Genomic DNA, 13,556 nt, shown 5'->3' with positions numbered 1-13,556 from the left:
AGTGAGCCTAGAAAATATGGTAATAACCTTTTGTCACTGTTTTGACAGCCTCTGTCCAGGCTCTGTGAAGTTCAGAGAGAAATTTCATGAGGGGGTTTGTTTTGGTTTTGCATGTTCTGTTTTGTTGGGGGGTTTGTTTGTTTTTGTTTGTTGGGGTTTTTTCTTCATTTGTTTGGTTTTGTCCATGTCTTATCCTAGACTCTATCTTAACTGTGGTTGGTTGGAAGACATGAGTCAGAAAACACCAATTTCCTTCCTTGTTGAGGAAAATACAATGTTTCATTGAAATTTCTAATGACATCGTTGATAGTTATTGCAGCTTGTAGACAGGGAGAAAAAGAGCAGGTTATTACAAATTCTGAGTGGATAATTACTTAGAAATTGCATGGAAGATTAGAGAATTGCCGTGGTTTCTTCTCTTACACATTATGTATTATTTGTAACTCCTATTTACTTCGCCATTTGTTGCGTAGAGTTGTTAATTTGTTTTCTTAATATGTTTCAACACTGAAATTTCAAATAAATGCTTTTAAATAGTTCCTTGTTAGACATGCTTTGCCTAAATATGTGGAAAATACCATTTGTCATATACAGTTATTTTCTTCCTTCATCTTTTCCCTTCTATTGGTAGATAAATACACACACTGTTATATTAATGTAAATGTAAACTTTGTATGTTTCTTCCTAGAAATCACACATTTTCTTCTACTTTCTATCACAAATTAGAATTTCTTTCCTCTATATTCCCTTATTCTGTTCCTACAAAATTAAAAAACAGTAAATCAGGTCTTAGCACCTAACTATAAATATAGAAGCATGTTGTTCTTGTTAGTTATTGTGTTCTTGTTCATGTGCAGAGATTTGAGGATATTCAATTTCTGTTATAGCTATGTTGAGAAATTTACCTTGCTTAACATTTTTTCATGTCCTTAAAAAACAAGAAAGAAATTATTAATGTAATCATAAAGTGTACAATTTTATACACAGTTCAGCTTTTATCCATCTGTACTTTTCTGTATGTAATTAAATTAGTATCATGATGAACCATCAGAACTCCAACCTCTGTTCCCTACTTTAATGCTATCATATGGAAGAGCTGTGGAAATAATTAATTAGTATAGTAGGCTAAATTTAGCAGAATTTCTCAGGAGCCTGAGGTGAATACAACAAAGCAGAGCTGCCCTGTCTGTTTTGATTGCAGCTATCTTGCCACCAAGATTCGAGGCAGAGAATTTAATGGTATAGAATTATTTGTTTTCCCTTCAAAGGGCACACAACATTGTTTCTGGCTTTTACCAAACTGAAATAATCAGAATAAGAATTTCCAACAGACTTGCCCAATATAGGTAAGCATATGAGTTGAAATGAATTTGTTTTCTTAACAGCAAATGTTCTGAAGTAATCCAGTTTTTAAATTATTTTAACTGTCTTTGTACAAACCTCTGTTTCGCTAGCCTTATAGTGAAATGGAATAATTCAGGATCAGTTTCTCAGTGACCTTATCTGTGAACTCAAGTTTGTAACTGTATTTCAACAAGCCAATACACTCCTATAGACAGAGCAGCAGAAAATCCAGATCTTTGTATAAAGAAGTGTCTGAATTCTGTTTATATTAACATTTGCACTTATAGAATTATTCTAAGGTGGAATAGGAATAACATTTCCACATTAGTCTTGTTTTACATATAGGGTATTCTTCTGCAGCTAAAGTTGCTCCACTGTATTAAGAAGAATTGATGAACATTTTGTGAAAAAACTAGGGCTTTTGCTTGAGTATCCAGCTTAGGAAACATTTTCAAAAATAGAGAATGCCCATCCTTTGAAAATTAAATCCTTTAAGTAGTTTGTGTGAGCATTCTCTAACAGGGGGACTCAGGTTCACTAGCCATATTTCACACTCTTGGCTGCTTTTTCAAAAAAAATCATGTACATACCATACATTTAAAACTTAGTACATGTGTTTTCACTTTCCAGCTTCCTGAACAAAATGTGATAGTGGTGTGGAACAGTTGGTGTTAACTATGTTTGGTACCTGTTCAATTGCAATTGAACTTCCAATTATTTGCACTGAAAAACCAGATTTAAATTTGTAAGTTCTGGTCTGCAACAACAAAGAACCATATACAACAGTTTAATTATTTACTTTTTATTCAGATTAATGTCTACCACTATATATTATAGTATGGATTTTAAATGACTTTTCAAATCTAATAAATTGTATTGTACATCAGAAGCATTCATTTAGGTTCAAGAAATAAATAAAAATCTAAAATTAGCATATTTAGTGTACAACCTATCCAATTTTGAATGTATAAGATGTTTAATCTGTGGAAGTTCTAAAACAGTAAGGCAATAATTTGTCTCTTTGAAATGTTTTTCATTGGCAGCTAAAGAAGAACGTAACAAAGAAGAGAGCAGTTTGGAAAATGCACAAAAATGGTAAGGTTTTTGCTAGAGTTTTCTAACAGTTTATTTTGGTCAAAGATGTTACTGATCTTAGGAATTACACTAAATAGGAAAAAGGATCTGTACTTCAAAGAAGTAATATGCTTTCTGAAAAATTCTTATGTAGTCTTCCAGGAAACATTTGAGTTGAGTTTTTAGCCAAATGATGTATGGTGTTTGAGGTTTTAACTACTGTCAACATTGAATTGAATCAGTGTTTTACAGAATATTGTAATAATTGATTAACTACTTAAAGTATTTCATCACTGACCATCTTCAGCACTCAAGCTATTGAACACAGTGTACTAAGGAACTAATGAAATCCTAATGTTTTTGTTGCCTGAATATCTCTGCCTTACTTAAGCCAAAGGAGGCACAACAGGGGAAGAAGTGACAGAAATATATTTTTAGATAGATAGTATAATATTTTATGTTAGTATTTCTAATAAACTTTGTTTACCGAATGACAGTTTTGTGAGAGTGAAGGATCTGTCTTTAACCTTGTTCATGTTACCTATGGAACTGCTATAAATCAATCAATAAATCAATATTCTTCATGGGCACCAAAGCCAGATCTGTGGTAATCTGGGTTTTTATGTTACTTTTCTGAGCCCAGAGTCACTCCAGCTAGCTGAGGCACGTAGGTTAGTCTTCCCAGGCAGTCAAGAAAAGAGAGGTGGCCACCTCCCAAATGCAGTTCAAGTCTCAGGTGAACTGTTTCCTTTTGCTTGCAGAACATGTCTGAATTGGCTGAAGCAGTGGCTGACATCAGCTGGGGCTTTACCTCTTAATTTCATTTGTCAAGGGTGGCTGGCTTGTTTGCTTTCTACCTAGCTACAAACCTACCTTTTGTACTGCAGTCTCTTTCATATTCTACCTGCTTTGTAGCCTTTCTGGAGCAGAGTACACTCTCCAGGGTGTGGATGGACACTTAATTTGCAGTTGGCTTAGGGCATTAACTGCTTGATACAGACTTTGGGTTTTTCAGTTGCTAACTAAACATACATTTAAATTACTGCTTAAAAGATGTGTAACATTTGAAGGTCAGAAAGCAGCCTGGGAAGCTGGATTAAGCTGGGTGCAAGCAAAACAGTGCTACTGGGGGAGGGCTGAAGATGAAACATGAAGAGGGGGTCAGGAGTAAGTGTCAGGATGAAGGTAAAGTGGGAGAGAGGGTCCAGAAATTCAGGATCCCAGAGCATTTGGAGACAACTGTATCAGCTGCAAGCTCGGATGGAGAAGGGTTCTGTTAGGAAGGAGAGAGCACGATGTTACTGGGGCTGCTGTTACATGAAGTGAACCTGAGAAGAGAGTTTCTGGTCTTGCAGTTCCTGGCTCAGCTGTCCTGGTCAAGGGCTATGAGCAGCTGAGGAATATTAAGCCCCAGTGAATGTAATGGAAATTATATTGCCCAGTAGACATAAACTGTTTTAACCATGTGATTATGACTAGGATACTTTAGTATTTTTAGGGTTTGAAATCCCAGAATGTTTTACACAAATATTTAAAGCTGTATTAGTTTTTTCTTTATTTATTTGTTTTCTCTTTGTAGTATCACTACAGGGCTCTTCGACTCTGAATGTTATGGGCTTATTCATATTTCCTTGTGTTTCCTTTACCATGGATCACCAAATAACTTGAAATATAGTCACATGTTTCATACAAAACCTATGTAAGAAATTTTAAAAGTTACGGTTATCATATATGAGGATTTAAAGAAAAAAAGCTATTATATTACTAGCTCACCTTGAGCAATGTGTGATATCCTTCAGCATGTCCTAGAAGGTGTATCCATCTTTAAAGTATCAAAAAAACAGAGCAACCTGGCTCATGTGGCTAAAATCCAAGCTTCTCTACTTTGAGGGTAACTGTATTTTTCAATGGTTACTTTATATTCTTCAAGCCTAGCGAAATGCTTGAATCTCAACCTAAGGCAAAAACCTTGACCCTAACCTTGACAATTTCATACAAAAAAAATGTAATGTGTATTATGCAAATGCAAGTATAAATTAAGAAAGCAATATTTGATTAAGCTACATCTGTTGCTCAAGTAACATCTGTTGAATAGTTGGGAACTCCTTATAAGTCTTTAAAATACCTCGTATTGATTTTATTTTCAAGATTTACTCCTCCTCTGTTCCAGTTTTAGGACCTATTGCCAACTATAAAGAAAAATATACCTCTGTTTTGCTTAAATAAAATCAATATTTCAAGAAAATTGGTTGTTTTGAAATATGTTGTTACCTTTCTCTTTAAATTACAGTATTATTTTTCATAAGTAGCACCAAATATTTCAGGACTTTTGCATCTACTTTACAGAGAAAAGTAATTCAACCTTTACAAAAGTGAACGTACTTTTGTTTTGCTTAGATAAGTCTTCATGTACTTAGTCATGTGAATCATTCCATTTTAGCTATGCAAAGCAGTGTCATAAAGGTTAAAAATGCCCAATCAGTTAAAATGCTATCAGAATTATTGTCTATAATAAAAAAAAATACTTTGTAAATATCTGTATAGCTGTATAGCAATTCAGTGGCTACATTATAAAATAAAAAAAAAATTAAGATATTGGCAATGTATTTTCACAAAATTAATTATCTGCTAATTGACATACGTGAAAGAAGATTATTTATTTTCAGTAAAAACTTTGCAAACTGACTATTGGCATTGTTTGGCTTTTTTGTTGCTACTCCCAGTTGTCCCTAAGTACTTGAAGGTTATCTTTAACCAAACCCGGAGACCTTTTCCTGACTTGGCATGTAACACCTCCATAGCCCTTCAATAAAGACAATTGGGAGAATAAGATCTTCATGGAGTATTGCAGAATAAAATTCAAGAAATAGATATAGCATTTCCTGAAATGCAAGAAGTCAAGTTTTTCTCATTAAGATTGAATGGCCACGATTTGCCTGTATGATATCTCCCGTTGATGGCTCATGACACTGTAAGTCCTCCTCCTGGGAATCGGGTACATGTTGAAAGGTTACTTGTACTCAGCATGAATTGCTGCTATGATTTCCAAGGCTAAGGGGAAGTTATGGTATTATAATTACCAGCCTTGACTACTGAATCAGGAACCAACCCTCAGAGAAACTGTTTCCCCAGTGGGCTCATGTGTTGACAGTTTTTTCCCCCCTCCTTTGCAGCTTTGAAGAAACAGTGGGATACTTTGGGATAAAGCCAAAGCCTGGAGAGAAGGAGATCTCACCGAACTATGTTTTCACGGTGTGGTACGAATTCTGCAGTGACTTCAAGACCATTTGGAAACGAGAGAGCAAAAGCATTTCCAAGGAACGGTAAGGTTCTAATAAAGTCATTAATACCATTTTAGATGTCTGGGAAACTGTTCCTTCTCAAACCCAACAAATTATACTCCTATATTTCACAGGCGTCATTGTTTTCTTTCAGAACTAATGGACATCAAGGAAAGATTATTCCCTCAGGGTGCGTAGGAAAATTCACCAAAGGCATGCTGTCCCACAAAAAGATAAACACATATAATCTGATAAATTACACTTTTGTAACCCTTTCCAATTACTAGCTAGTAAAATGAAAGGGGAGCTGTGCTAATTTGTAACAGATTGCTTCTCTGTGCATTTTCATGTTGAACTAGCCTAAATGAGGCGATATTGCTGTCGCAGACAGTACAGACAAATAAAAGTGAATGCTTTTCCAGTTAATATGCTGCACTTGCATCAAAGGGAAGCCCCAGAGATTCAGGCCACACTTAGCACAGTGTCGAAGCCCCACACTGAATTTACAGCACTACTTCTGACTTCTGGTGTCCTGCTGAGGACATCAAACTGCTTGCCGCTAAATCTCACCACAGTCTCCTGATTTTATTAGCTAGAGTGAAAAAAAAAAAAAATCACACCCAAACCCTTCAATTTACTCAATTTTCTTAAAGAAGCTTAATATCTTTTACAAAGAAAAAGCAATTCCATTACAAGTGCATCATGCTTGCCATATCTCAATTCATTCTAAAAGACCCAGAGAGTGGTAATGTGGTCATGCTTTGGAAAAAAATTGATTAATAATTTCCAGCATGAAATATAAATCCAGGTGCTTATTACAAATTGACACAGATTTAGAGAAAAATGCCTTTAAAAGTGTCAGCAAAAGTATTATACTCCTTTTACATTTTCCACTTTACTCCAAATCAGTGAGTCTTTTAGATTCATGTAGAAGTAGATTTTTAAAGGACAAGATGTAGAAGTTATATATTCCCAATTATCAACTTTATCAACATCGTTTTACAGATATTACAGATTTTAAACACTTGAAAGTGGTAGCTTTTTTATCATCTGTGCTAGGATTAGATTGATTGTAGAAGCTGACAGCTGCAAACATTTACAAAGACTCTTTCGCATCTCAATCAATACGCAGATTTGTTTTGAAATAAAGAGTCAATAGCAGATTGCTATAATCATGATAAGGATCATCTCAGGGATATATTTTCTGCTGAATCATGACTTACTTTTGTTCTCAAAGCAGTTAGGAGGCATAGAAATTAACTACCCAAGGAAAAAAAATATCTAGACCATACATCCATTCCTTTTTATTTAAGTAACACCTTGCTGATGGCATACAATGATCTCTTCTAACAAACTGATTTTAAATGCCTTGTAAATGTTTTAACAGTGCATAACTTCTTAAACTTTCTTAATACAATACTCAAGAAATCTTTGTCCGTAAACTGCTATATGCTTTCCTACTGGGCTGAGGTGAGAACTTCTCATGGTTTAATAAATATATAGATAAAATTACAAATGAAAATACAGCACAGATATATCATCAGCTCCTTTGATGGATGCATTTATTCCTATTCATAGATGCAAAGCAATAGAAGTAGCATGAAGATAGCCAGTTACTATAACACTTCAAAGCACTGACACTTGCTTTTTACAAAGTTTCATTGATCTAAAAAGGACAATTCATTGTTCTTTACATTCAGAATTTGGGCAATTCTTCAAGGAAATGAGCTGCCTTGTGTAACAAGTAAATTAGAATGAAAGAAGAACTGTATACATCATCCTAAATTGTTTTGTAATAGGCTATTGAAAAGAACATCACAAAATCAGTTGATTTGAATGATGGAAAAGACATTTTAATCACCTGAAAATGTCCTGTAAAGTCATGACCATTTAAGGGTTCTGTTTTACAAAATATGAGACGAACAGTTGAAATGCTGCTGCACTTGTTTGAAAGCAAGTAGAGAGTCATTGTGCACATTGGTAACTAAAACCCCTAGTATGTCAGGAATGGACAGCTGTCTTCCTTAACTGGCTAATTAATTGGATGCACTATTTGTTTTGCATTTTTAAAGACTGTAATTTAATTAAGAAAACTGTTTATCATGAACCAGTTCTTTTGTTTTGAAGGAAATTTTAAAGAGGAAGAATTGGAAGCACAAGTCAATATTTTCAAACTTGGGTTCTGAAACTGAGGCATTGATATCTTTATGTGAACATGTTTACAATTGGATAACCCTTCAGACTTCAGGAAGAACCGCAGAAATTCAGCATAAAATGTGTCTGAATTAGCTAGGCACAAAGATACCCCAAAATGGATTTCACTGTTTGCATTTATATAGGAATGTTAATAATGGATTTTAATTTGCCTCTCAAGAAATATGGCTCAGAAAATTCAAACTTTAATGATGATATGCAGAATTATCATTATGAAAAAGTATAATTAAAACATATTAGCTTAAAATTAATAGTAGAAAAACAGGTCAAAAGACCTACGATTCCAAAATTAAAATGTTATACTCAAAACTAACTTCTTTGCATTGTATAATAGACAACTTTAAAATCTCTGATTTTCAGTAGTAAATGACAGCCTCAGCTGCAAGAGCCTGTTTTGTCTAAAACCTACTTGGCTCCCAATTGTAGCACAATTGCAGAAATCTAGTTAGATTTCTGTGAGACTTTTTCTTAAAGTAAAGGAAACACTTTAACTGAGCTGCCCTGTGTTTAACCTACCGTGAAAATAAATTAGCTGCTTGCAAAATATAGTTGAATCATTGTCTCTTTCCTGGACAAAATTTGCACACCATTTAGGAAAGCAAGACAGAGTTACACATAGATAACTAACCGTGATATGATGAAATGATACAATATTATTGATATGATATGATATGATATGATATGATATGATATGATATGATATGATGAATGAATGACTATAGACATTAAATGCAGAGAATTTTCAAAATCATATTCCTGGTAGGAATATGATGACAATTTTCTTTCAGACATAGTATTCCCTTCAATACAAGAATGCAACTACAATATGATAAAATTTGCTTTAACAATCATCTCTTCACCCCTGACAAACAGCTTAATGTAAATGCACCATAATATTCACCAAACATTGGAAACTTTTGTTTCGTTTTGCCTCAAAACTCAGTTTTGTTGTTGACAGCTTTATAATCTAGTGTGTCTGTGCATCCAGGTACATCAACTGATATTATGATCTCTTCTGTTTTTAAAATACTGGAATGATAACTGAAATGAAGACTAAAACAAAGGTTTGGGGGTTTTTGGCAACAAGGCACTTTTACCATGGTAGTTTACATATAATTCCAATCTCGCTTCCTTTTCTTAGACTACTAATTTTATGTGCAGTGGCCATGTCTATGAATTCAGAATCAAAACAAATATTAATTTATAACAGCTTAAATACCTTAAATACATATGATTGTCTATCTATAAATCAAATAAAGCATTTACCCTCTGTCAAAGTGCCATTTAAGAGGTTATCCTAGGCAACTCTGAATATAGGAAAACAGAATAAAACCAGCAAAAATACTAAAAGTTTGCAGTGAGTAGTTTTATCACAAACTGTGTATTTTACAACAGAAATGTGACAAGAATTATCATTATGTGTTTATGGGTGGTACCCTTTTAATATGAAATAATTAGATATAAAGGGATTTATTGCTGTTAATTTGACACACTGCTTACACTGCAAGGATTGCTACAATAATTACTGTGCTGAATTAGGCCATATTTTTCAGATTGAACATACATAGAAATCTTATAGGTCAGAATTCAGAAAAGAAAAAGAGAACTGAAGTTTCAATAGCTGGAGAAGACATGATCATTATTCAATGAACAGAATTATATACTTTATCTTAAAACAACAGGAAAAAAGTCTGGGGCTAATAGGACCTTTTATGAAAGGTCCTTTTTCATAAATGCTGTCTTTATTCTTGAATTTCATCTCAAGCACAAAACATGTGGATGATTTTAGCTTAGTCTTGTGATTATTTTTTTTGCCACAAGGGCAATAACAGGTTCAAAAAGCAGAAGCTCTGACTGTAGCAGTGTAGGTGGCTAATGACAAAGATGAAAGTGTCCTAACAAAAGAAAAAACACTGAAAAGTGTCCAGTTAATTTTTATTTATATTAGTAAATCGGAGTTGGCTATAGCTTTCTGGCCAACTCTTCCATTTATTAAATACAGAACAAATTTTATTCATCGTACCTGTATTACTGCACAGGAAAAGAGTAAGTCTGAGGAGTCCTTGTTTGGTCATAAGACATAGAATATAAATTGCAAAATCTCTTAGCAATGCTGGCCAATACAATATTTAATACTTTTAACCACTGATTAAGCTAATTATGGCACTACCTTGCACTTAACAAATGGCTGAAATTTGCTAGTAGCACTTGCTGCAGAGGAACTAATGAATTATACTTACATTTTCAGTATCACAGCAAGCAAGGAGGAGAAATAATCTTTGGTTCAAGACATTATATCTATCTTAGAAGATGAGGTTTATTTTATAGTTTGGTTTAAAAAATGAGTTTCTCTTTCAACTATTGTATGTCGTGTATATGTCACCTCAGACAATGGGAGTCAGTAAAAGTCTATATTTGCAGCCATTTTGATTGATTTGCACCATGATAGAATAGTCTGAGCATTAGTCAAGCACTCCAGGTATCATCCAGGTATCATACATCTGCATGTATTATAAAAGATGAGTGTAACAGAGGTTGTATATTTCATTTGATATTAAGCTTGTGGTCTGATAAGGCCAACTGACGCAACAACACAAATGAGTTTTAAAGAAATATTTGAAAAGGCAACATATTTTTGAGAAAATTTGATCGATGAGTCCTACAGCATTACCAGGCTAATCGTTCACTGTTACAGAAAAGCTTTTGGAATTAGTTTAGGCTAATTGTAGTTGAGTGAAGAAAGAGAAGGTGATATTCTACACGTCCACATTCCACATGCATTTTGAGTAGATTTGAGGTGGCCAGTTTAGCCTTTGTCTGTAACAGAAAGATAAGGTACCTGATACATGAAAACTAATGAGGGGTTGTACCAAATTGTTAAACAATGCAGAAAGAGAAAAAAGGCAGGATTTTTACACGTTTATGTGGTTAAGGTGTAGCTATGGGGCAAATTGAGGAAATAATTTGAAATTACAGTCTCGGGCTGTGAAACAGAGATGGCTATTTCCCATATAGCATACAACAGATTTGGCAAAGTGCTATATCAAGGCCCTTGCTCTTGGAAAGAAAAACAGTGTTTCTTTTTAGGTGTTATTAGGAAAGTACCGTATGACAAAACAGAAAACATCACTGAATCATTACATGAATCCATGGTTATCCATATGTAGTTCTTCTCCAAAAGGATGTGGTAGAGCTAGGAGAGGTAAGCATAAGAGCGCTCAGGTACAGAACAGCTTCTTCATAAGGAACGGTTGAAATCAAGGGAAAATCTTTGTCTTCAAAGGACCCTACTGAAAAGGACACTATAGGGATCTGTACAAACATGAAGGGTGAATGACAAATAGTCCTTACATTCCACACCTAGAACAACAGTTGAAGAACATCATATGAGATTAGCAAGAGGCTGGTTCAAGCCCAAGGCAGTGATGCCTCTTTAGTGTCAGAATACTTAAGCTGTTGAACACTTTGCCACAAGATGTCACAGATGCCAAAAGCTTGCATTATATCAGAATGGTGACAGTACAAACTCATATTAGAAAAATCCGTGAATGTTACATATGAAGAGAGTTTCCAGCTGCGAAAGTATGCTGGGGATTATCACTGTATACTTTGGTTGTCCTTATGTGCTCCTAGGTATCTGCCAGTGGACAGCTCAGATGGACTGAAGCATATTTTGTATCTGAATTGGTGTAGCCTTTTTCTTCCTATTGGCTTTTCTTATGCACCAGCTTCCCTAAAGGCACAAAAATAGATATATTTTTTTTTCTTGTAACTACAGAACTAAAACTTCTCACACACTTTATAGAAATATCAAAACACTGCCAGTAGATCCAGAAAAATATAGTAAACAACCCTAAAAATTCTGTGATTCTGTGAAATCAAGCTTATTAGCAATTTGAGATTCAGAGACAAATTCCACTGATAATATACGTTTTACTGTATTTATACAGATTTTGTTAGTGAACATTTATTCTAAATGTAATCTAAAGACTTGATATCTAACAACCAAGTTCTTTCCAGAAGATTTAAACCTGAAGGCTTGGTCAGGCAATTGTATAGAAGTGGAGAATGTTCAAACTTAGTAGTCTGTTATATGATTCCTAATTGTGAAGGTAACAAATAAATCTATAAAATCATCTGCGAGGTCAGGTAATACACAGGCATCTGTCTTCTGAAACATTGAGACTGAAATGTAGCCTGTTGTATTACGTGGGCTAACAGTGTTTTCAGGAAATGGTGCTATTACTTAAGGATTAAGTATCTAGTGGAGTGCCTCAGGGGTCAGTACTGGGGCCAATATTATTCAATATATTCATTAACGATTTAGACAAGGGAATAGAGTGTACTATCAGCAAGTTTGCTGATGACACCAAGCTGGGAGGAGTGGCTGACACGCTGGAGGGCTGTGCTGCCATCCAGCGGGACCTGGACAGGCTGGAGAGTTGGGCAGGGAATAACCTAATGAAATTTAACAAGGGCAAGTGTAGAGTCCTGCATCTGGGCAGGAACAACCCCAGGTTCCAGTATAGGTTGGGAAATTACATATTAGAGAGCAGTGTAGGGGAAAGGGACCTGGGAGTCCTGGTGGACAACAGGATGGCCATGAGCCAGCACTGTGCCCTTGTGGCCAGAAAGGCCAATGGCATCCTTGGGTGTATTACAAGGGGAGTGGTTAGTTCTCCTTCCCCTCTACTCCACCCTGGTGAGACCACATCTGGAATATTGTGTCCAGTTCTGGGCCCCTCAGTTCAAGAAGGACAGGGAACTGCTGGAGAGGGTCCAGTGTAGGGCAAAAAAGATGATTAAGGGAGTGGAGCACCTCCCTTATGAAGAAAGGCTGAGGGAGCTGGGTCTCTTTAGTTTGGAGAAGAGGAGACTGAGGGGTGACCTTATTAATGTTTATAAATATATAAAGGGTGAGTGCCACGAGGATGGAGCCAGGCTCTTCTTGGTGGCAAACAATGATAGGACAAGGGGTAATGGGATCAAGCTGGAACACAAGAGGTTCCACTTAAATTTGAGAAAAAACTTCTTCACAGTAAAGGTGACAGAGCACTGGAACAGGCTGCCCAGGGAGGTTGTGGAGTCTCCTTCTCTGGAGACATTCAAAACCCGCCTGGACATGTTCCTGTGCGACCTTACCTAGGCGTTCCTGCGCCAGCAGGAGGATTGGACTAGATGATCTTTTGAGGTCCCTTCCAATCCCAAACATACTGTGATACTGTGACTGTGATTAGATTTTGGGCTGCAAATCCAATCTATGACTAAGAGCAGTAAGGCATGTAACACATGAAAGGAATTTGAGCTATGGGGATGTATCTTAGTCTGTCAAAGGGAGTCACTGTTCAGCTGTGTTAAGGATCTGGATAGGGTATGCAGCTTGGCTTTAGTTTGAACAGTTCATGTTGACTGTAGCTTCCCTTGCTTGTTCATCTCCACCCATATCTGCAGATCCGGGTTGCACAACAATTCCTATGCCAACACAGTCTTATGGGAGAAGTTTGAACTTAAAGTCATGGAAAACTCAGGTGGCACAGAATTGTCATTCCAAGCTATTTCATAACCCACAGCTACCCACTTAACCCACCAGCTGCATGGAAGGAGCTGTAGAAGCGCAGAGAATGGATTATTCCAGAGTATCAA

General features: G+C 35.7%; 1 protein-coding gene across 2 annotated transcripts in view; it reads left to right on the top strand.

Annotated features, from left to right (window-relative positions):
* The window catches only part of FMN1 (formin 1), a 146,109-nt gene that overhangs the window by 117,809 nt on the left and 14,744 nt on the right, over nt 1-13,556 (top strand). For both annotated transcript variants that reach the window (XM_005502448.3, XM_065064211.1), the window contains 2 exons: nt 2,388-2,439; nt 5,592-5,741. In XM_005502448.3, the coding sequence (XP_005502505.2) occupies nt 2,388-2,439; nt 5,592-5,741 (202 nt within the window). The remainder of the gene's footprint in view (nt 1-2,387; nt 2,440-5,591; nt 5,742-13,556) is intronic.

Source organism: Columba livia, chromosome 5 (genome assembly GCF_036013475.1).
Source record: "Columba livia isolate bColLiv1 breed racing homer chromosome 5, bColLiv1.pat.W.v2, whole genome shotgun sequence".
Classification (NCBI taxonomy): domain Eukaryota; kingdom Metazoa; phylum Chordata; class Aves; order Columbiformes; family Columbidae; genus Columba; species Columba livia.
The sequence above is the reverse complement of the archived record's forward strand: the minus strand, read 5'-3'. Positions and strand labels throughout refer to the sequence as shown.